The sequence below is a fragment of the Pelodiscus sinensis genome, chromosome 25, assembly GCF_052426305.1.
Source record: "Pelodiscus sinensis isolate ZL-2025 chromosome 25, ASM5242630v1, whole genome shotgun sequence".
Classification (NCBI taxonomy): Eukaryota; Metazoa; Chordata; order Testudines; family Trionychidae; genus Pelodiscus; species Pelodiscus sinensis.
Window position 1 is genome coordinate 17,784,986 of NC_143076.1, and position 23,823 is coordinate 17,808,808.

The 23,823-nt window shown below is 52.3% G+C and overlaps 1 protein-coding gene across 2 annotated transcripts in view; it reads left to right on the plus strand.

Moving 5' to 3' along the window:
* The window catches only part of LOC102462950 (tubulin-specific chaperone cofactor E-like protein), a 114,111-nt gene that overhangs the window by 64,855 nt on the left and 25,433 nt on the right, over positions 1-23,823 (plus strand). For both annotated transcript variants that reach the window (XM_075909746.2, XM_075909743.2), the window contains 7 exons: positions 2,580-2,992; positions 3,416-3,986; positions 7,279-7,871; positions 10,305-10,878; positions 13,531-14,141; positions 15,658-16,219; positions 21,387-21,586. In XM_075909746.2, coding sequence (XP_075765861.2) covers positions 2,580-2,992; positions 3,416-3,986; positions 7,279-7,871; positions 10,305-10,878; positions 13,531-14,141; positions 15,658-16,219; positions 21,387-21,586 — 3,524 coding nt within the window. The remainder of the gene's footprint in view (positions 1-2,579; positions 2,993-3,415; positions 3,987-7,278; positions 7,872-10,304; positions 10,879-13,530; positions 14,142-15,657; positions 16,220-21,386; positions 21,587-23,823) is intronic.

The window sequence follows — 23,823 nt, forward strand, 5'->3', positions numbered from 1 at the left end:
CACTATAACAGGAAGTCGATTTAAGCTAAGCTATGCAACTCCAGCTATGAGAATAATATAGCTGTAGTTGACTTACCTTAAATCAAGTTACTGAAGGCTCTGTGCTGTGGGGGTCGATGGGAGAAACTCGCCCACTGACTTCCCTAGAGTAACAGGGTGGACGGGAAAGCAATCTGCGGTCGATTTGGCAGGTCTTAACTAGACCCGCTAAATCGACCACCAGCAGATCGATCTCAGAGTGTTGATTCGGAATCTAGTTTAGATGTAGGCTAAGCTGCGATTTGCACGGGGGCAGCTTTGTCTGGTTTCAAGCAGGATGAGTGCAAAAAGCAGGCTTCCTATCTCCACTGTGATTGCTGTACCCGTCGCTGCGTTTGGCACCCGTGTTGATAATTAGGACAATTTGCTCGCGTGAAGAAGGCCTAACTGCCCAGCATTTTAAAAGAGGCAAATGGGCCCATAAAGAGCTGCTAGTCCATTCTTTTGTCTCACATGCGGCTGTGTAACTCATTAATGGCACCGGGAAGCTATAATATATGCTGGCCTCATTCCCGTCCTTCTGTGATTTTAGTATCCGACTGTAATGAAAAGCCTGCGTTGCCCCACCCCAAAGTTATAAACCCTGAAATTAAGGATTTAAATTCTCAGCGAGGATTGTGATCCCTGTACTTTGCATTGCATATAAGCTAGAGTATCGGCAGCAAAAGAGTTTCTTCTGGCAGGCCCAAGGGAAATGCCATCGGTGTAAAAAGACAAAATCCCAATTTCCTTTCCCTTGCTTCTGAATTACGAATTGCCACTGTTATGCACAGGATCAATTCAGGACCAACTGCCCGGTGTGCCACTACCCGGGCATAAGTATAAAGGGATAGAAGCGCTCCATGCGGTGCAGACAGATGATGGCATTATCATTTTCAAATAAAACTCCCAGGTGTCTCCTTCGCTCCTGAAACCTTTCTAAGGAGACAGAATTTTCACTTGCTGCTGAAAGCCTGAAGTGTCGAGGACTGAAAATGCACCCTGGTCTGAGATGTGCAGTCTGTTTATATACAGCCCTCAGCTGGTGCTGATGTAGCTCTGCCAAGACCAAAAGGCCTGCGGAGCCCATAAAAAAGTTCAAGGGCTGAGGTACAGGCAGGGCTGGTGACCCTGTCTGCCGGAAGCTGGGAATGGGCAGCACAGGAGGGGGTCACTTCATGATTCCCTGTTTTGTTCACTCCCTCTGGGGCATTGGCCGCTGTCGGAAGCCAGGACACCGGGCTAAATGGACCATTGGTCTGACCCAGTGTGGCCGTTCTGTTCTAAACTTGACCCACCGATGCTGACATTTGCAAAGGGGCTTCGACCTGCAGTTCCACCCTCAGGTTAAGGAAAGCAGTGCATCGAAATCCCTTGGCTGAATATGGAAATCCCCGCTCCTAGCTCAATACCATTTGTAAGAGAAGAATCTCAGATTTCTGGTGGTAGGAAGTGGGTCTGAGCAGGTTTGTTTTGCCTCATTTGGAACCCACTCAAATACCATGGGCTTGGAAGGTTGGCTCCAAAGCAAATATAATTGGGGGCTCGTTATGCTTAGGAGAGATTTTTCTGCTGCAAATAAGGGATAAAAGGAACAGAGAGTGTGTGTGAGAGAGGAAAATCTGGGGAGGGATGAGCAGAGAGTGGGAAGAGTGAAAAACAAATACAGAGAGGGTGTGAAGAAGGAGCAGATGGAGCGATTCTACTGGGGACTCGCTTTTGCCAGTCTAAATTCTTCTCCTTTCACGTAGCCATTCAGGTAGAAAAATATGAACCAGACTTCACAAAACAGTGTAGTTTGCTGTTTAATAATTAATAATCGCTAATTCATATAACCCAAGGCCAGCCATGCCTTTGGTTTTATAGTTAGTACATACAGTTTTCAGAAATCAGACACTCAGGTGATGTTGTGTTTGTTCCTTAATTACTGTCACCTTCCACTTGTGTGAAATGAATAACTATAGCTATCCAAAAGATTGATTACCGTGTAATTACAGAACGATGTCAGTAGATTCAGAGTCACCGTTATAAAGGGTAACTAAAACAGATTGATTTAACATAGTGACCTTAAATTCCAGAGAGAAGGTTCATGTACCCAAACTAGTTACGTGCACCTACCTTTCTCCTCTACCCCCACTGCCAAATAGTTTGAGCAGTTCTCAAAACTAGAAAATTGACCTGATTTTCCCCATCATTAACAGACCGTGATTCACCCAATCACTGCAGCACATGCTTAATGTTAAACATATGATATGAGTAGTGCCATTGACTTCAATGGGACATCTCAACTGCTTAAAGTTAAGCCGGTGCTTCCATTGCTTTTCTGAATTGGGATGTGAAGTGTTGCAGTGCTAGAAGGCTCTGTATACGGCAAGTTCTGTATCACGTCGGATGCCCTGTCTGAGCAGTACCGAGCAGGCAGTCCGGCTCTTAAGGGTTGTTTTCTGAATGGTTGGACCTGAATCAGAAAGAACAAATGACGTGGAACTCTTGAATGTTCTTCTGTGTCATGTCACAGAGTTCTGTGTTCTGACGAGTAACGCAATGCGGGGTTCTTTTAGGGCAGTTTCTCCACCCAGGGGAGATATTCTGGGACAACGCCAACTGCTCCACCAAGTGTCGTTGCCTGGACTTTAACAATGAGATCTTCTGCCAGGAGATGGCTTGTGGCCCCTACGAAGTGTGTGAGCCGAAGGACAAGTTCTACCAGTGTGTGCCAGTGGAGAGCAGCACCTGCGTGGTGTTCGGAGACCCACACTACCACACCTTCGATGGCTTCCTCTTTCACTTCCAGGGTTCCTGCGCCTACCTCCTCACCAGGCAGTGCTGGCCAGAATCAAACCTGCCTTTCTTCAGCGTGGAGGCCAAGAATGAGAACCGAGGGGGCTCCTCTGTCTCCTGGTTGAAGGATATCTCGGTGGAGGTTTATTCTCACAAGATTGTGATCCCCAAAGGGAGCTTTGGGAAAGTGAAGGTAAGAGCCCCAGCAAAGAAGGAAAACTCCTTGGGTCGGATCCTTGGCTGATGCAAAGCGGTGTAGCTCTATTGAAGTCAGCGGGTCTATGACAATTTGTACCAGCTGAGAATCTGGGCCAGTGTCTTTGTAAGACTCCTCGGAAAGGGTGGGGAGTGTAAGTGTAGGTCATGCTGACAACTAGAAAGGCCCAAACCAGGCCCCTAAAATCTAACCCCCTCTCCGAACTTTGTTGGGCCTGGGTTGGAGTTGCTGGATCCCAATTCACCATCTTGCTCGGATTCCAAAATCGGAAGCAGCCCATTTCTGGGATCCAGTTCAGCTACTGCAGGGGAACTTCTGCAGAACCACCCGCCTGAGCTCCTAACAGTGCGGTAACCCTGCCGTTTTGCGAGATTATACTCTTCTGCTTTGCTCCTGCAGGTGGACGACTTGGTGATGTCCTTACCCCTCTCCCTGGAACTGGGAGCGATAAAAATCTACCAGAGCGGATTGTCCACGGCGGTGGAGACTGATTTTGGTGTCTTGGTGACCTATGATGGACAACACTATGCCTCCATCTCTGTCCCGGGCACCTACATCAACGCCACCTGTGGCCTCTGTGGGAACTATAACAAGGACCCTCAGGACGATACCCTTCGCTCAGACGGGAGGCTGGCGGTGTCCGTGCTGGACCTGGGGGAGAGCTGGCGAGTGTACCACCCCGAGTGGAAATGCTCCCCAGGCTGTTTAGACAACTGCAGCTTCTGTGACGCGGCAATGGAGTCTCTCTATTTCACGCCCGACTATTGCGGCTTCATCAACAAGACCAATGGCCCCTTGTGGGAATGCGGGGCCATTGTGGACCCTACGGCCTTTGTCCACAGCTGTGTGTATGACCTATGCAGTATCCGGGACAACGGCACCAGTCTCTGCCAGGCGATCCAGGCTTACGCCTTGGTGTGCCAAGCCCTTGGGATTCCAGTGGGAGACTGGCGAGCCCAGACAGGGTGTGGTAAGTCAGCATGTACTCCAGCCAAAAGGCCGCCCTCGGGAGGTGGGAGGAGGTTTCAGGGGCCTGCAGCAGACTCCTGTTGAGGTGAACACCCTGCCTGAGGTAAGTCAAGAGACAAGCCGGCAGGAACTTGACTGACGCAGCCAGATTTGCAGGGAAAGCCAAACAGTCCCTCCTTTCAGTCCGGAAATGCAAGACGAGAAGGACAAAGGGAGGCCTGAAGGAGCCAAAGGGCAGTTAGAGTGTTGAACAAATAGAGGGAAATTCGAGCGCCCAGCGGAACGCCAGGCTGGTGTCGCGCATGGTGGCTGAACGCAAGTCAGGGCTGGCTAACGTAACGACTGTTGCCATCTGGTGAGATGCTAACTCAAGGGCCCTCAACCCGCTTTTTCTTTTGCCCCACTTTTGTCCAGAGGTAACTCAGCTGACACGGTTATTCCTGATTTACACCACAGTGAGTGCAAGGAGAATGGGGCCCCATGTCTCATACTGCAGGGTGTAGGCCGCCCTTCCTCTATGACGTGTCAGGAAAGGACTTTTACTCGTGTCTGACTCCCGGAGTGCAAGGGCGGGGGTGGGGGGACCTCACCTCAGAAAAGAAGAATGATCTAGAGAGAAAGAGGGTATAATGGAGGACGTTCACCTCGCTCTCTTTGAACTGTCACCTACTGCCAGGGATGCTAAAGCTGATGCACCCAGTGTGCGTTGGCAACACAGGTATCCTAGTTCAGAATGGCAGAAGGGGCACGGTTGCCTTTTTCTGGGCTGCCATCGGCAACCTGTCTCACTGGTTAAAGCAAGAGGGTAAATCGCCTCTGCCGACCAGCGGGTGGAGCTGGGTCAACCACAGAGCAGTTGGGGGAGTAATAGTCATTCGTCATGGCAATCTCGTTATGTGGCATTGGCGACGAGAGACAAGGTAGAATCATAAAACCCTAGAACTGGAAGGGACGTTGAGAGACTAAGCACTGTCTAGACCATCCCTGACAGGTGTCTAACCTGCTCTTAAATATCTCCAGTGACGGAGATTCTACAACCTCCCTAGGCAACTTATTCCAGTGTTTAACCACCCTGACAGCTAGGAAGTTTTTCCTAATGTCCAAACTAAACCTCCCTTGCTGCAATGTGAGCCCATTGCTGCTTGTCCTGTCCTCAGAGATCAAGAACAATTTTTCTCCCTCCTTGTAACACCCTTTTAGGTACTCGAAAACCACTATCATGTCCCCTCTCAGTCTTCTCTTTTACAAACTAAACAAGCCCAATTCATTCAGTCTTCCCTCCTAGGTCACGTTTTCTAGACCTTTAATCCATTTTGTTGCTCTTCTCTGGACCTTCTCCAGTTTCTCCACATCTTCCCTGAAATGCGGTGCCCAGAACTGGACACAATACTCCAATTGAGGCCTAATCAGCGCAGAGCAGAGCGGAAGAATGACTTCTGTCATCTTGCTCACACCACTCCTGTCAGTGCATCCCAGAACGATGCTGGTTGCTGAAAGAGGCAAGCTTATGCAAAGCTCTTCTTCAGCCTTGGCACTCAAGACCCTGTCTCTTTCCCCTATGAAAGCTGGTCCAATGAAGTTATTACCTCCTTGTCTCTCTAACATCCTGAGACCAACCTGGCAACAACACTGCAAACAATGCTGCCTGAGGATAAGCGAGAGAGCAGTAAGGGACTGATATTAAAGAGAGAGAATCCATATAGTATGTCAGCGATAATATTGAATACTAATGTCTGGTTTCTATTTACCATCACCATACTTCCTTTCTGTCTGTTCATCATTGCTATGCATAGGTAGACGGACAGGCAGATATGTTTGCTCGCTTATCGTTATGGTATATGACTGCCTAATAATAATAATGGTCCAGGAGATTAATAAGGAAATAGTCATAATTAATAAAATCACATAACAGTTTCAGAGGGGTAGCTGAGTTAGTCTGTAACAGGAAAAACTTAAAAAATAACAAATAGTCTGGTAGCACTTCAGAGACTAACAAAACACGTAGATGGTATCATGAGCTTTCGCGGGCACAGCCCACTTCTTCAGATGACTAGAGAGTTGGAAGTCCAGAACCAAGAATAAATAAGGGAAGATGGGGGAGAAGGGAAGGAGGAAAAACTTGGAGGGGAGGGGAAAAAGGACATTGGGTAGATAAGTTTCAAAGGGATAGCCGAGCCAGTCTGTAAAAGGAAAAACTTAAAAAACAATAAATAGTCTATTAGCATCTTAAAAATGAAATAGTTAAAAGGGGCTGACATATTCCATTTGATATATTCCTCCTGCCACCACCTGAATGGTATCTGAGTCCATAAAATTCTCTAGGAAAGTCTATGCCTCAGCCCCTAGTCATGCCTGATTTCTCTTCGTCTCTTCCCGTTCTCTCAGGGGAATCCTGAGGATTTGTGGGGCCCTATGCAGTACTGTTGTACTGGTACCCCTCTGCCCAACAACAGCCCGGGTGTAGGGGAATGTTGATATTTTTAGAGATGTGATTTTATAATCTTCAGCGACACTCTAATGAAATAGTTTTCAAGCAGATTTTAAACCAAGGTCCTATAGAATGACACGGTAAATTCAGAAACTGACAGTATGTACTTGGGGTTGGCAAATACCCCAAATGTTTGGGTGCCCTACTCAGCTGCATATTCTGTGTATGAGTAAGGATAGCTCTGCAGTCTCTCTCCTCCCTGATTTCTTGTTTCCTCCTCCCCCTCTTCTCCTCCTCCCCTCCCTTCATCTCTTATTCTTACCAGTTGATGTTTCTGTAGTAGGAAACACTGCTGTCTGCACAGCCTGGGGTTACACTGTAGTGAAAGTCAACAAAGCAGCTATGGAAAACACGGAACCTTCTTACCGAACGGTTTTGCTCCCTGTGGGGCTTTGCTTGCTTTGCTGTAGCGTTTGCTCTTCTAGCCCGGCTGAGTCAGGGGACAACCCCAGGAGAGAGGGGGAGCCCAGATGAGGAGCTGTGGGAGAGAAACTCAGGCTGCTACGGGATTGCAATGGGACAGGAAATGCAATGGGTGGGAATGGGAGAAAAGGATGGTTCATGTGGATTCTGCACTACTGAGAGCCCCATTTTCATCTCTCTGCTGTGTGAACTAGGCACAGCTACACTGAAATCAGGGTTAGGTGATAGCAGCAATGGTGGCTAAAATCTACACTTGGGTGCAAAAGGGACAATCTGTTTCAATGCAGATTTATGCCCCCAGAGGCTCAGGCCTATAGCAGAAAACGGTCCCCAAAGCATGAGTTGCCTTGTAACAGTGTCTCCTCCACCTTCCCCCTCCTAGCCACGGCTGTCCAGTGTCCAGAATTCAGCCACTACTCGGTCTGCACCAGCAGCTGCCCGGCGACGTGTTCGGCTCTAACAGCTCCGCTGTCCTGCAGCTCCCCTTGCACCGAGGGCTGCGAGTGCAACGAAGGCTACGTCTTCAGCACGGACCAGTGCGTCCCCCTCCACCAGTGTGGCTGCGACGTGGACGGCCGGTACTATGCCATCGGAGAGTCTTTCTGGGCCACCGTGGACTGCACGGTGCGGTGCCGGTGCGAGGACGGGGCAGAGATCAGCTGTGTGAACACCACCTGCCGGGAAGGAGAGGTGTGCGCGGTGGAGAACGGCTATCGGGGCTGTTACCCCAAGCGGGAGAGCTTGTGCTTGGTGAGCCAGAACCAGGTGCTGCAGTCCTTCGACGGGGTGGCCTTCGTGTTCCCCCCAGAGCATTCCTACACCCTGCTCAAAACCTGCTCTGACCGGCCGCACTTCCTGGAGGTCGACATCAGCAAAAAGAAACCCGAATCCAGCCCTAGCTGGCTACGACCCCTGAGGATCCAGGTGGCCGGTCAGGAGGTCAAAGTTGGAGGCAGTAGCACATCTGATATCAAAGTAAGAATCCCCGCAAGGGGCAATCTTCCACAGAGGGGAAGGGAGAAGGGCGTCTCTCTCTGCTGAGAGAGCTTTGTGCGTCCGTTGTGTGTTCCATCTGAGAATTGCTGAACTCTTTACACATGTGACTCAACAGAGGCACGTCATTTGTAACCAACTCCACTGCAGGAGCTAATGGTGAGCGCTGTGGTGCCCCCGTCCCTGGAGGTCCGGTAGCAGGCCAGATGTACCGTGTGCTCAGAGGCGTTCCAAGCATGAGGCCTTTAGGCTGTAGCCATGGGTAGGTGCCCACATGCGCCCAGGGTCTGAGGACTGACAAAAGATTGCTCTACTGGGGCCATTAGAAATCAATTTTGCCATTACTCTAGGCAGGATGGCTTGAGGTTATAAGTGGTGAACCCACAGTTCCTTCTCCAGAAAGAGATAATTTGTCCCCATTTTACAGAGGGGCAGACTGAGGCAGAGTGGCACAGCTGGGATTAGAATCCAGCAGCTCTAACTCTTCCCACTGGACAACACTGTGAACCCCAAAACATGCCGGTGGACATTTAGGTTGGGATTTTCAAAAGACCTGCCCCCCAATCCCATCCTTAACCTCTGTCCTTTCCAAAGACCTTGCGGGTTTCTGTCAGTAAAACTCCATGGCTGGCCTGTGTCAACTCCCTCAGGCTGCAGGGCTGCAAAATTGCTGGGTAGATGTTTGATCTTAAGCTCTGGGACCCCATGAGTCGGGCGGGTCTCACAGTCCAACCTGAAGCATCTCCACTGTAATTCTACAGTCCTGAAGCCTGAGCCCTGCTCAACCGAGAAATCCCAGCTGCAGGTGGATTATTTGCAACCGATTGTTTTGTTCTTCTAACGGAGAGAGGTGAAGGAGGGCGGGCTGGGAGGCTGAGCAGAGAAAACAGATGTTCCAGAATGAGACAGAGCATGGAAGATGAAGGGTTTAATTTGTAGCAGGTCCAGATGCCATGTGGGAAAGCTGGTGCTGGGAACAACTGGCCCATGGACAATCTGAATGGATGCCAAGATGAAAGGGATGTAGGTAGAAATCAATGTACAATGCCTGTACTGCGAGTCTGTGGGTTTTATTAAAACACTGCTGTCTGCACAGCCTGGGGTTACAGTGTAGTTAAAGTCAACAAAGCAGCTATGGAAAACACGGAACCTTCTTACCTAACAGTTTTGCTGCCTGTGAGGCTTTGCTTGCTTTACTGTAGCGTTTGCTCTTCTAGCCCGGCTGAGTCAGGGGACAACCACAGGAGAGAGGCAAGGATGCACTTCTGACTCGTGCGTCCTTAACTAACGTCGCTATTGCAAATCTCAGCTAAGCCCCACTTGCTGAATGTTTGCTAGTGGGGATGGAGGATGCAAGACGCCGCAAGAGCACAGCTTGATTGGCCAAATCCCAGTTGGAGTTGACGTTGCTGTCGGTTAGATAAATCGCTGTTTGATTTCCAGAATGAGCAACCTGGGCCAGGACACATGCATTGAAAAAAAAATCCAAAATCCACGGTGTGACCTACAAATTGTCCCTGCAACCTTGTTTTGAGCAAGAGCTGCTTACAGATGAATGGGCTCTAGACACATGGGTTGTCAAGCTGGCTGCAATTCTTATTTATTCAGACTCAAAATAGATAGGTTTACTTGCCACCAATGCCCGCATGGAAGGGGTGTTGCTGTTGTACATGCAGCTGTGTGATACTCTTCCATCATGCTTGCAGTTACACAGCCCTACCACTGCTTTGCAACACGCTGGGGAGTGTGCAAGCACATCCCTGCCCTCTGCTGGTTGCAATCAGAACAGCTCTCCTGTGTGTCAGAGGCTCCATACTGCTAATGGGGACTCTCCTATAGCTGAAGTGTAAGAGACCTGTGCTTTTTCTTGACGGAGAATTTTGGTTCTAGCTCAGGTTCTTTATGCATATTGTGGTAGCACCTAGCAATCCAACCATGCACATGGACCCCACTGTGCATTGCACAAACATGGAGTAAAAAGTCCCTGCTCCCAAAGTGTTTGTAATACAGACATTGTACTGTATGGTTCCCAGATGGCCAGGGGCTTGTTATAAAACAGCCTCAATTCACATTCAACCGGATTGGCCTACTTCCTAGCTACGAGGGGCCCTCCCTTATTGTCCTGTTTCTTCCACTAGCTCCTCCGTTCGGCTCTCACCAGGGCGATGTACTGTGGGTCAGAGGTTCTCGTGCTGTGGCATGGGGCTGGTCACACGGGGACTGTTTTCAGGCAGCACGTGGGTTTGGTTTAAGGAGCAGCAGCGTCATGAGACCCTATGATAACGTAGCCCCCCTTGAGGTGCTCGCTGTCCATTCTGCGTGGGCTGCGGGAGGAGGGGGCAGTACAATAGCACAGCATGGTGCCAGCGGTGGGATCGGTGAGCATTCCACACCCACCGTGCGCTTCCGTTGCAGGTCAATGGCTATGACGTGGAGCTGCCGTTTTTCCTCCCCTCCGGCCAACTGGAAATTTACCGCAGCAAGAACGGCACGGTGATCGAGGCCGCGGGGCTGGTGAGTATCCAGTACTCTACTCTGGGCGTGCTGCAGATACGCCTCTCGACCACCTACTTCAACTGCACCGGCGGGCTGTGCGGCTTCTACAACGGGAACAAGAGCGACGAATTCTGCTTCCCCAACGGCAAGTGCACGGACAACCTGGCGGTTTTCCTGCAGAGCTGGACCACCTTCGACGAGATCTGCAATGGGGAGTGTGGGGACCTGCTCAAGGCCTGCCACAACGACTCAGAGCTCCTCAAGTCCTACAGGAGCCGCGCCAAGTGTGGCCTCATCAACGACCCCACCAACAGCTCCTTCCTGGACTGCCACGGCGTGGTCAACGCCTCGGCCTACTACCGCACCTGCCTCTTCCGCCTGTGCCAGAGCGGGGGGAACCAGTCGGAGCTCTGCGACTCGGTGGCTCGTTACGCTAGCGCCTGTAAGAACGCTGAAGTGGAGGTCGGCCCATGGAGGAGCTTCAACTTTTGCCGTAAGTTGGAGAACGTCTTCGGTCGGCGTTGGGTGGGGAGAGCTGTTTGTTTTCATAGTGGCTTTTCGCCAATTTCAGCTTATTCAGATGAGCACCTGCGTCTGCCCCATTAGCATCATAGTAAAGTAGAGTCTTGTGTCGCAGAGAGAACACATTTGTACTTGTCTGGAAGAATTGGCAAGTAAATGGGCAACTTGTACAAATTAAGAACATAATCTTGTTTGGACACCAAGACACAAAGCTGTTGCTTTTTTGTGCTCGGGCTATTTTTTAAGCCGTTCCTTTCCCTTGGAGAAAGAGTCCTCCCATTAAGTAATTGCATGATAACATTTCAGGAGACATCAGGAGTTTTATTACACTGGGTACGAGTGTTCCAGAACTGCAGATGGATTCTAACAATAGTGGAAGCCATCAGCACAGGGTAATTTAGATAAGTCATGTTGTTTGCTACTGCTGTCAACTTGCCGTTGATGTTACAACATTCATAATTCAAAAGCAAATGTAAAAATACCACAGTGCAGAAGTACATAAGAGGCAATGAACCAGCCTTCATCTCTCCGAGAGCCTATGGGAGTCTGTGGAAGGGAGAGGGAAGGAGAGGCAGCATGGTCTAATGGGCAGGGCCCTCAGAGTCATATGAACTGACCTTCTATTCCTGGTTCAGCTTTGTGACCTCGGACAAGTCACGCTCTTGCTCTGTGCCTCTATTTCCCCCTACCTTTGTCCAGCTTGCCTATTTAGATAGTAAGGGTATGTCTACACTACCCCGCTAGTTCGAACTAGGAGGGTAATGTAGGCATACCGCACTTGCAAATGAAGCCCGGGATTTGAATTTCCCGGGCTTCATTTGCATAAGCCGGGCACCGCCATTTTTAAATCCCGGCTGGTTTGAACCCCGTGCCGCGCGGCTACACGCGGCACGAACTAGGTAGTTCGAACTAGGCTTCCTAGTTCGAACTACCATTACTCCTCATGGAAGCGCTCCAAGAGTGTGGGTCAGCAGCCAGTACCCTGGGTACACAGCTGGCAGCAGAGCACCGGGCGTGCAGGGCAGCACCTGGGTCCTTGGGCATGCGACTGGCACAGAGCCTGTGGCATGTGGGGAGGCAGTCGGGACTCTGAGCGGTAGGCCGGGAGCCTGGGGGTGCTGCAGCACCCCCCACAGCCCTAGTTCCCATGCCTATGCTCTTCTCCAGTGAGGTACTGAGTGCCCAGAGCTACCGCTGACACCAGTGTGGTTAGAGAATGCTCAGCATCTCCCAGGACATGGTGCTGAGATCCGGGAGATGAGACACGCATGAATACACGAGGGATGGGAATAAGGATGTTAACTGCAGTTTAATCCGCTAATCGATGGGTTTTCCATCGACTCGTCGATTAGCCGATAAGCAAGGGAGCTGCAGCAGGATTAGCCCCCAGCCCTGGGAATAACCCCTCTGCCTTTTAAATGTATGAAGAGCCAACAGACTCTTAATACATTTAAAAAGCTGGCGCACAGCAGGGGGGACGCTGCGCGTGCTGGGATAGCTGATTTCCGGCCTGCGCCGGGTCCCCCCAGCTGCGCATCTGATTTTTAAACAGCAGAGGTGCAGCGTCTGGGACTGGGAGTCAGCTGATTCCCAGCTCACACCCAGTCCCCGCTACCCTCCTGCCTGTCCTGCCCCCCTGCGGAGATGGTGCTGGGGGGGAAACAGCTTTTAAGCTGGATCCCTCCAGCACCGGCTCCTGCTCCTGCTCCCCCTGCTCTGATAGAGGCAGCAAGGGGGGGAGTGACTAGTTGAGGGACTAGGCGTCTATCTGATAAGCTCTTGCTTATCGGATAGTCGAGGAGTCGCTTCCATCCCTAGCTGGGAAGGTGCCGAGAGGCGGAGAAGGCGGGAAGGATTCCCAAAGGCGGAGGGGAGGTGGAGTGGATACGCAGAGGGGCGATTGGTCCCGGTGCAGGGGACGCATCAATCAAGGGTAACGTGTGGAGCTGAGAGTGGGTGAAAGCGACAAAGAGAACGGGAAGGCAGAGGAAGTAAAAGGAGAAGGCCTGGGGATACGGGGCACTTGAAGGAAGGGCAAAGAGCCTGGTTGCCACTTGCTGGGGGGTATTTGGCAGCCGGGGGGGGGGCAGTAAGTGCTGGGCGGGGGAGGAAGGTGAGTCTCAGACAAGGTGGCAGCTGAGAGCTGAAGGCCGGAGACAGGGCGGAAGGTGGGAGCGCAGCGTCTCTGGCAGAGGCAGCTGTTTCAGATCGAGGTCAAAGGGAAAGGGAGAAGGACAAGACCAGAGAGATGGGGTGGAGGGGGAGGGGGCTCTGAGCGGGAGGCCAGGGGGAGAAAGTCCAGGGAGATTCTCAGGCGCCAGAGGGCAATACTGAACTGGGCGGCCGGAAGCCTCTGCAGAGCCGAGAGGATGAGCAGAAACCGGCTTTCGAAGGCCGGGTGGGGAGGGAGGAGTGGGCGGCGGGAGGTGAAAACGGGACAGGGAGGCGCAGGGGAGTGGCGGGGGTGGCGCTGTTTTCTTTTACAGTCCCTTGTGCGGCCCAGTCCCCAGCCCCCCGCGCGCCCCTGGTCTCATCCTCTGCTCTGACGTGAGTCGCTCTGGTCGGGGAGCGAGGCCCCTTCCTCTCCGGTAACGCTGACGCTGCCTGTGCTCATTGCCTCCAGCTCTCCAGTGCCCCGAGAACAGCCACTTCGAGGAGTGCATGACCTGCATGGAGACCTGCGAAGCCCTGGTCATCGGCCCCGTCTGCGTGGACACCTGCACGGAGGGCTGCCAGTGCGACGAGGGCTTTGCCTTCCAAGGCGCCCAGTGCGTCCCCAGGAGCGAGTGTGGCTGCAGTTTTGAAGGGCACCAGCTTTTCACCAACCAAACCTTCTGGATGGATATCGACTGCCAGTTCTTCTGCTACTGCAACGGGTCCGACAACAGCGTGCACTGCGAGAACATCTCCTGCAAGGACGACGAATACTGCCTGGAGGAAAACGGGCTCTACTCCTGCCAGCCCCGCACGGACGCCTCCTGCATCGTGTCCGGCTACGGCCACTACTTGACCTTCGACGGGTTCTCATTCGACTTTCAGAGCAGCTGCCCTCTGGTCCTTTGCACGACCATCTCCAGGCAGCGGGTGGAGAGGTCGGATACTTTCCCACTGTTCACCGTCACGGCCAAGAATGAGGATCGGGACCCGTCCCTGGCCCTGTGGGTGAAACAAGTTGAGGTGAACGTCTTCAATTACAACATAGTCATCCATCGGGCCTACAAGTACACCGTGCTGGTGAGTCGGCTGGGCGGGGAGAGGGGTGGCGGGGCAGGCAGCAGGCGGGACTCAGCTGAGCACAGTACACGCGGCCAGCTAACGGGGGCCAGGGCAGGAGTTGAGGCTAAGCTGTAAAGTTTTGGTAGATCCTCACTGATGGTCTGAAGTCCCCTGCAGCTCTTGCATCCCACACGCATCCTGTCTCCACAATTCCTATCGTTCCTATCTGCGCATGCTCGGCTGCCCGTTTCGGGAAGTTGCCTGTTGCCTTCACTTCCTTAAGGGGCCTTCTGTTTTCACCGGTGCTGCCGCCATCGCTTTCCAGAGACAGTGACGTGTTTGTGCCCGTAGCTGCGGGGAATAACGGTGCAAGGAGGCGCTGCAGCACCTCAGGTTTTGTACCTGGAATCTCCACCTCTAGCCCTGAGCTGGGGTCCTGGCTGTCAACCTGCACCCGCTGCCACCCAGCGTCCTAGCCACCGGCCCTGCTGCCATCTGGGGTCCTGCCCGCTGGGCCTGGGGCTCTGCTCTTGGCCGGTGCCCAGGACTCTGCAGCCACCTCCAGCTGTGGTCCCAGCCTGGGGCAGGGAGGGGCGTGGGCAGTCGGGGGGGACACAGCTCAGCACCCCCCCCGCCCCCCCCGAAAATGATTCCAGTGCTGCTGTTTGTAGCTGTGCTCTCTGGAAGGGTAAAGCCCCAGCAAGTGACCTTGGAGGGCCCACGCCCGCAAGCTGTCTGTGCGTGGGAAACGCTCGGGGGGACTCCAGTCGGGCGCTGCACGAGGAGGGAGGACTTGTTGGGTAACTGGGGTTTTGTCCACACGTCGAAGTTCAAAGCGCAGCCTGGATGGGCCTGGAGGGTGTCTCTAGGCTTTGTTGGGCAGAAGCTGGGAACAGGCAGGGGAGGGATCCCTGTTGTGTTCCCTCCCTCTGGGGCACCTGGTATTGGCCACTGCCAGCAGACAGGACACTGGGTAGATGGACCATTGGTCTGACCCAGTCTGGCCGTTCTTATGAGCTAATTTTAATACGGCTACGTTGGGTACCAGTGCAGTGAAGCGGCAGCAGCAACTGATTCAGCATGAGTTAGCCACCTGCGTCGTTCCCTGGGGTCTAGGCAGGCTTGTTCTACTGTAGCTTCACTGCTCAGGCACTCGAGGTGGCTAGATCAAAGCTAGCTCAGGTCCGTCTACTCGAGTGGCAGTCGCACCCTGCGACTCCAGTACAGACATCCCTGTTGCGTAGCTGGTTTCTTGGCACCGTTTACCCCAGTCCTGGTACAGAGGTGCTCACAAACAGCATGCAGGGTGGAATAGGGAAGCCCAGTCCAGAAAAAGCGTGGAGGTAAAATATAGCCTCCTCCAGTGCTTCATCCAGGCTACAGTCGTTATAATTATTATCGCTTTCTTCTTCTGAGAGCTGCATCACAGTCCACGCCTGGCCCACAAACGAGGCGCCTCTCCTAAAACAAATGGCATCCCTGCATCCTGCCTTTGAGTCCTCGCGGATCACTAATCTCTCCTGTGTCCTTGCAGATTAACAACGAGCGTCTGTACCTGCCCTTGAAGCTGGGCCAAGGGAAGGTGAACATCTTCGCCTTCGGCTTCCACATCGTGGTGGAGAGCGACTTCGGGCTGAAGGTGGTCTATGACTGGAAGACCTTCCTCTCCATCACCGTCCCGCGAAGCCTCCAGAACAACACCTACGGCCTCTGCGGCCGCTACAATGGCGATCCCAGCGACGAGCTGGAGACGTCCGCCGGGCTGGCGGCCTCCAGCGTCAACGACTTCGGGCAGAGCTGGGTGAAGCGGGACACCTTCTGCCAGGTGGGCTGTGGAGACCGGTGTCCCACCTGCAGTAAGGTGGAAGGGTTCTGGAAACCCCAGCAGCTGTGCAGCCTGATCCCCAGCAAGAGCAGCGTCTTCGGCAAGTGCCACAGTAAAGTCCACCCCGGCTTCTTCTACAAGAACTGCCTCTTCGACACCTGCATCGACGGGGGAGCTGTCCAAACCGCCTGCAGCTGGCTGCAGAATTACGCCAGCACCTGCCAGACCCAGGGAATAGCCGTCACCGGCTGGAGGAACTTCACCTCATGCTGTGAGCACAACCTCCCCCTTCTCCCTTTGCCCCTCTGAATCGGTTGGGGGAGTGTCTGCTTCTGGGCGAGATCCTCAGCTGGTTTCACCCTCCCCGTGGGCTGCCTCCTCCTGGGGCCACAAACCTTGGAGGAGCAGGCAGCCAGTGTGAGTTCCCCACCGTCCTGGGGGTGGTGGGCCTCCTGCTTCCAGCTTCTGCCTTGGGGTGGTGGGTGGCAGGCTCTGATTGTGGGGCTCCAGCCACACAGGAACAGGCTCCATCTCCAGACCCCGACCTGAGGGTCCTGGCTCCTGCTATATGGGCTCTGGCCCCAGGATCCCCCATGGCCCCGACCCCTGCTGCATCGATGACCTGGGCTTACCACCCGCCTGCTCCCATTGCCCCTGGCCCTTCCTGCCTCCCTCCCCGCCTCCCCAGCTTGCCACGGCTGAGTAAATCTGGTGTGAAAAGGGATATTGGCGTGTGCGTTAATTCTGCTCTCCAGGGCCTCCCAGCCAGCTAGCAAGTCTGCATCTGTGAAAAGCGATATTAGCCATCACATAGCTATCACTCTTCACAGCAGCAGACGCAAGGAAAAAGCAACCTCCTCCCCCCCCCCAAAAAAGACAGAAGAAACAACAACAAAAGACAACACATGCAAAGCGCCTGATTTGTGGTAGTGTCTGTTTCAGTCCAGTAACACATAGAGACAAGTGTACATTCTGTGTGAGTTTGCCTAAAACCCCAAACCCACAACCCTACACAAAAAAATCACAATGATTTGGACACAGACATGTGCCTGTTTTCTTTTCCCAACGTTAATTAGGGATTTTGGGGAAAGTGGTCAGAGCAGCCACCAGAAAGAGGTGGTGGCTGTCCTCTGAGGCCACCAAAAGTGTGGTTGTGAGAACCTCTAGACACCGCTGTGCAGGGTTGAGTCTTGCGAGACAGTGTTTCCCAGTGGGTAGGGCACAGAACTGGGAACCAGGACACCTGAGTTCCCTTTCCAGCTTCCTCACTGGCCTGTGGTGTAGAACGTCTCCTCTGTAGAACAGGAAATGTTTTGGAACGTTCTGAGATGCGCGGATGGTGTTGTCACGGGGGATGAATAGAAGCGCCTTGCTGTCTGGCTTTTGAGGTGGAGAGGTGGTGAGCATGGAGATGAGGAATCCCGGACACTCGTGGGAGTCTTAAGGAGAACCACCAGGGTTAGGTCCCATAATAATGACAAACCCCAAAATAATGGCTTGAATGGGACTAGTGACAAGAGACAGGGAAGAAAAATAGCTCAACAAACAACTCAGCGTGAAAGAGATGAGTGCCAGCGTCATGGGAGATTATCTCTCATGTCAACATATTCATAAAGGAAATGGAGTTGTGGGAGGATGAATTATGGGGCAGCCACTAAATCGGTTGGTTTCCTAAGCACTTGGCAGGAATTACATTTGCCTTGGGTAGTTCTCCAGGCTTGTTGGGAAATGCTGGGCCTGTCGGTGTAATAGTCAAGGGGCATTGTTTGTATGTTAGTCTACTCAGGTGCTAGGATTAGCGACCTATTGGGGTTGATGCAAGGAGGTTTCTAGCTTGGTCTCCCCAGTCTGGAAGAACAGGGTTTTTATTCTCCTGAGAACCGAGTTAGCAGCCTGGTGCTACACACGCCGCCGCCTTCGATTCAGCCCTGTCTACACTGCAGATGCAACTGTGAGAAGTGACCCCTAATCGGGGTTCAACCCACTTCTGCAGTCCATCACATGGCGAGACCATGGGTTTGGTACCAACGCATCTCCCCACATGGATCCTATTGCAGCACTCCAGCCTGTACTGCACACTAGCCCTTCGCTGTGTTTTGAACATAGGCTAAAGTCTGGTGCAAACGAAAACTTAAACCAGACATCTCCTGGGTCTGGAACGTAGGTACGGTCCAGTCAGCGCTACAGTCGAGAGCCATGGTTGTAAACGGGTTAGCAGGCAAGTGAGTTATAACCGGATTCCCCGGTGTGACTGTGTTGGTAGACGGGCTGTTGGTTTGTGTTTCTGTCTGCTCAGGTCTGCTCCCGAGCCGGCTCAAAGCACAACACGTTGGCATGCTCGGGGACCGTCTTTCAGCCATGTTCTGCGTGGTGTGCGCTGGGCCAGCAGCCTCTTGTGTGATAACCACATCACAAAACCTGCAGCTGGGCCTCGTGGCATGTTTAACAACAGGGATCTGGCACGTGTGGGGTAGCCACTTCCGTGGGAGTTGCCGGGGCTCAGCTCTATTTGGAAGCCAGTCCCTCCAAGCTAGGACTGTCTAGCCAGCTCTTCCTGGTAGCTCAAATGTATTGTGGACAGGGCCAGGGATCCTGTCCATGCGAGTTCAGCTGTCAGGGACCTGTTTGCAATAGGGTCGCACCCCAGCAAAGTCCGAGCGTGGCTCGGGTGGCTAAGGAACCTGGCTGAGTTTTAACGCCGTCCCCGGACCATGCTGCAATCTTAGCTAGCCAAGGGCTTCAGCAACAGCCCAGGGATGTGGTGAAGTTCTCCTCTGCGTGGCCCAATGGAGGGAGCACAGCCTGGGACTCAGCAGGTGGAGGGTTAATTCCTGGCTCTGCCTCAGACTCCCTGGGCAAGTCACTTATTCTCTGTGTGCCTCAGTTTCACCAGTGTAAGAAGGGGATGGTGCTGTCCTCGGGAGTACTGTGAGGATAAATACATTCATGATTGTGAGCTGCTCAGACACCATCACAAAGGAGGGGGTGGTACGCATACAGGGGGTGGTGCTTCTGTTGCACAAGGGACATGAGAGTATTGTAGCTGGCTCCCCCTATACAGATGTACTTGTAATGGTTGGTCCCAATGCTTTTTCTGTTTAAAAAAAAAAAAAAAGGTGCCGGTACTCCAGGGGAAAAGTTGTTGAGCAAAAAAAAAAGACAGGGTAGGAACCGGCATTGCCCTTTTAAGACACACGGCCCCTTTAAGACATGTGACCCAGCCGACTGTCGAACATTTGGGTACAGAGGTGCCGGTACTGTGTCTGGAGATGCCAGTACTGAGTACCAGGCAGTACCATCACAAAAAAAGCACTGGCTGGGCCAATTGATGATAGCCTACTACTATTGCCTGCTAATTGAACTACTCCTTTAATGCAAGATCTATGCTGAAGGGCCCCACTTCAAACTCCACAGACAACTCACAAAGAGCATAGCTGAATAGTCAGGAGCCACACAGTTTAGAGCATCTTGCGCCTTGCAGCACATCCAAGGAGGGAATGGGTTAACTCCAAAGTTCAAAAGACAGCAGCTATTCTTCATTTGTTAAACAAGAATTTGATTAGTTATATGGAGGGGGAAGATTATGTGTTTGTTCTAATGACACTGCCTGCTATTGTCAATAAGATTACAATGCATCGTTCAATTACACTCCCTCATACATGGAGCTGCAAACCTCTCCAGCAGACAGACAATCTGGCAAATCAGACGAAAAGTAATTTTCATCACTAACAAGATTTAAAATTAAATTTCATTCGTTCTTTTTTTTCTAGTCGCAAAGTCATGACTGAAAACATAATGCTGTCGAGCACCGGGGCGTGCTCATGGCGGCTGGAGCTAGGCACGGCATAAGCTGGGGTTGGCTTCCATTTCTGTATCTGTGAGCTGAACAGCGCAGAAGGCAGGCGAGGCAATGCAGAGGTGGGGACACTAGAGGGAGGCCGGCATGGGTGATGGGAGAGAGATAATGTAGTCTAGTGATAAGGTGCTAGGTTGGCTCTCTGTTAGCCTTGGGGTCTAGTCTTGATTCTGGCCATAGACTAATCACCTTACTTCTCTGTCCATCCATTTCCCCTCCTCTTCCTCAGTCTTATATTTTAAGAGTGTAAGGCCTTTGGGGCAGAGACTGGTTCATAGCATGTGCATTATGCCTTGACTAATAGAGCCCCGATCTTGGCTGTGGTTTCTAGGTACTATTTGAATCCAGAGAAGCATAGAGAAGGAGGAGGAAAAGAAAGCAGTACATTAAGTGAATGTGTTTTGCTGGATGCTCGCTTGCGTGGCTGATATACAGCGGGGTAGTAGTTCTGCTAGAGGGCCTCTGACATAGCCAGACGGAGCCCTACGAGTCTTTCCCAGGCAAAGACCACTGGCCATGCGAGATGGTTTCTGTCCTGTGTACAATGAGGGCTAAGGATGGAAGGCCAACTGTTCCCACCTGAGCTGAGATTGGAGCTTGGCCCTCGAGAGGTGAAAGATTAAACAGGGGGACCCCATCTCCCCAACGCTGAACTCACCACGGAAGCCTTACGGGATTTCATGTTGAAACGGAAATGTTTTAAGTGTAGCCGGGGTTGGTCCTAACCAATTGGCGGCCCTGGGCGACTGCCCGGCTCGCCCGTAGGGTTGACAGATGGTTTAAAAAAAAATACTGGACAAAAATGTATCAGGCAATGGGTCTGGGAGTAACCAGAGAAACCTGGGGGGAGGAATTGGGAGGTCGCCCCTAAGACTGGCTCTGTCAGCGGCCCCTTGAAAATGGCAGCCGTAGGTGACTGGCCAGCTTGCCCACCCCTAAGACTGGCTCTGAGTGTGGCTCACGATAACCCAGGGCTGTGCTGATCACCTTACATTAATGCAGCAGCTTCCATCCCAAATGAAGCTAACCTAATATCAAGATGACTTCACTCACCAGTAAAATTCAGCCTTTTCTGGGGTGGAATATAAATTGTGACTTAGCAGAGCAGAACAGCACTCTCCCTTGGTGTTTAGCAAGTGGAGATGAAAGACTGTATCCACATTTAATGCCTAGGGCTCAAGGCATTGGGGAATCAGTCTCTGATAGTCTAAAAAGTACCAAGATCTGAGCTGTCTGGATTCTCTTCCTTGCCTTGATCAATTTCTTCCTTTGTGCCTCAGTTTCCCTCGGTTGTAACATTGAGATAAACGTGCCTTACCCTGCTGGGGATGTATCTTCATCAGCGTCCGCAAGGTGCTTTGCGATCCTTGGATGTGCCAAACTTTGTCTTGCTTCTCTTTAGCCCTTGGAGTTGGGGGGCTAGGTAGCTGAGGGAGTCCGTGCGAACACCTGCCGTTCCACACTATCGTTCCGTATTCGCACGAGAGTGACGCTTGCGGCCCTGCGCTGCTGTGGGGGAGGGGTGATCCGTCCGTCAAAAGTGTTTTCTCCTGCAGGCTGAGCCCTGTGCCTTGCTTTCCAGCTGTCAGCTGCCCCCCCAACAGTCACTACGAGAGCTGTGTGACTGTGTGCCAGCCCCGCTGCGCCGCCATCCGGCTGAAAAGCGACTGTAACCATTACTGCGTGGAAGGCTGCCAGTGCGATTCTGGGTACGTCCTGAACGGCAAGAGCTGCATCCTCCCCCACAACTGCGGCTGCTACTTAGATGGCAAATATTACGAGGTAGGATCATCCCCTTCTTCCCTCGTCTCCCTCCTTCCCTTGTTTCGTTCCCCCTTTTTTCCTCTTCAGACAGTGCTGAGTTGGTTTCTCTCCCTGATTCCATAGGGCTAAATGTGCTGCACTAGTGTAAAAAGTGATGCCCATCAGCCGGGAACTGCTCCCCCGTGCAAATCACTTTTTATACTAGTGCAGCACATCCACACAGGGGGCGGGTCCATACCTGTGCAGCTACCCCCTGTAGAAACAACCCACTGCCAGATTCCCATTGGCACTAAGACCTTGCCACGTACCACGCAAGTGTGGACATCCCGATGCTGGCTTCAGGACGGCCGTTAGCAACCGTAGCTTACGCCAGCCCGGTCTGGGGTAGCTAGATTAAAGCTAGTGCGTGGCTGCAGCCAGGCCTTTGCTGGAGTGCAGGCCTGCTCCAAATCTCTTCGGAAAGTGGCCTCAGGCACTTGGGCTCCCAGACCCTGATCCTGTAGCGGGTACCCAATTCTTAAATGACCACCTGTCTGGATTCTCTTTGGAAAACTTACCCATGGCCAAAGCAAGGCCAGAAAAAGATTCAGAAAAGGGCAACAAAAATAATGAGGGGTTTGGAACGGGTCCCATGTGAAGAGAGATTAAAGAGACTGGGACTTTTCATCTTACAAAAGAGGAGACGAAGGGGGGATACGAGAAAGGTCTATAAAACCATGACTGGTGTGGAAAAAGTGAATAAGGAAAAGTGATTTACTTATTCCCGCAATATAAGAACTAGGGGTCACCAAATGAAATTAATAGGCAGCAGGTTTAAAACAAACACAAGGAAGATTTTCTTCACTCAGCGCACGGTCAACTTGTGGAACTCCTTGCCAGAGGATGCGGTGAAGGCTAGAACTTTAACAGGGTTCAAAAAAGAGCTAGATAGATTCATGGAGGTTTGGTCCATCAATGGCTATTAGCCAGGATGGGTAGGGATGGTGCCTCTAGCCTCTGTTTCTCTGCAAGTGGGTGACAGGGGAGGATCACATGCAGATTCCCTGTTGTGATCCCTCCCTCTGGGGCATCTGGTAGTGGCCGCTGTCGGCAGACAGGACACTGGGCTAGATGGACCTTTGGTCTGACCCAGCCTGGCCGTTTTTATGTTCTTAAGATCCCCCCCTTGGCTCTGTGTGGGCTGCAAACTCCCCTGAGCACTCCTTAGGCCAGCTCGCACTTTTTTTGTCTGACGATGTTGTGTGGTGTTGGAAAGTGCCAGGTGTCAATCAATGGGTATAAACACAGGTTGCACACGCGTGCATAGCCGTGGGCGGAGGCCCTATTAACTCTCCCGAGTTTTGGAAACCAAAGTGAGAAAAGCCAGGAAAGCAAGAACCTTGCCCTCCCCTCTCCCCCATGAGACCCTGTACACCCCTCCGCCCCGGAGCCTCAGCCCTTAAGGAGAGCCCCCCAGGAGATGCTGTCTCCTCCCAGCTGGCTCAAGGCTTCCTGTGGCACCAAGAGCTGCTGCTCTGGGTTCCTGCAGGAAAGTCTGGCACACACAGCAGGACTCAGTGCCTCCCTCACCCTTCTCCTTACCTCTCCTTCCTCCTGCCCCCCTGTTCCAAGAAGAGCAGCTGCGGGTTACAGCAGCCTGGGGACCTGGGTGCCCACCACGCTCTCCGCCGCATGAGAGGTGGAGCAGCTACCAGATGACTCTGCTACTGCCGTGTGCCTGCAGCTTCAAGGGACCATTGGACCTGGTGCTGCTTTGCACCACTTTGTGGAAGCAAAGGGACCTCAGTGTCATTTCCAGTCGCTTCAAGACCCCTTGGTGCCACCCTAGTGTTGTAAACTGAGCCTCCGGGAAAATGCGGATTGGTCCCCCTGTGCACAAAAGGCCCGTTTTCCCCTCCTTTGTTTCTGAAGTAAGCACCTTCTGTTTTTTCTCTGTCTCTTAGCTAACAGCTTCTGGGAAGATGGCAATATTGTATCTAAATGAAAGTGCCTTTCAGAGGCTCTCCTCATGGGAAAAAAAACCACATTTTAGTACACACCGTGCAAATTCTGCAGTTTTCTTCCCGGAATTGGAAACCAAATGGTTCCTAAATAAGAATAGAAATAGAGAAAGGAAACACTTTCCATCTGCTATTATTTCTTCTGCCCCTTGCTGCCTCTTAATTGGACAGGCCTCCAATAAACTTTGGGTGTAAACATGAGAATTCTGTTCTGCTCTCTGCCACTGGGGCTGTGGGACGGTGAAATCTTCCTGG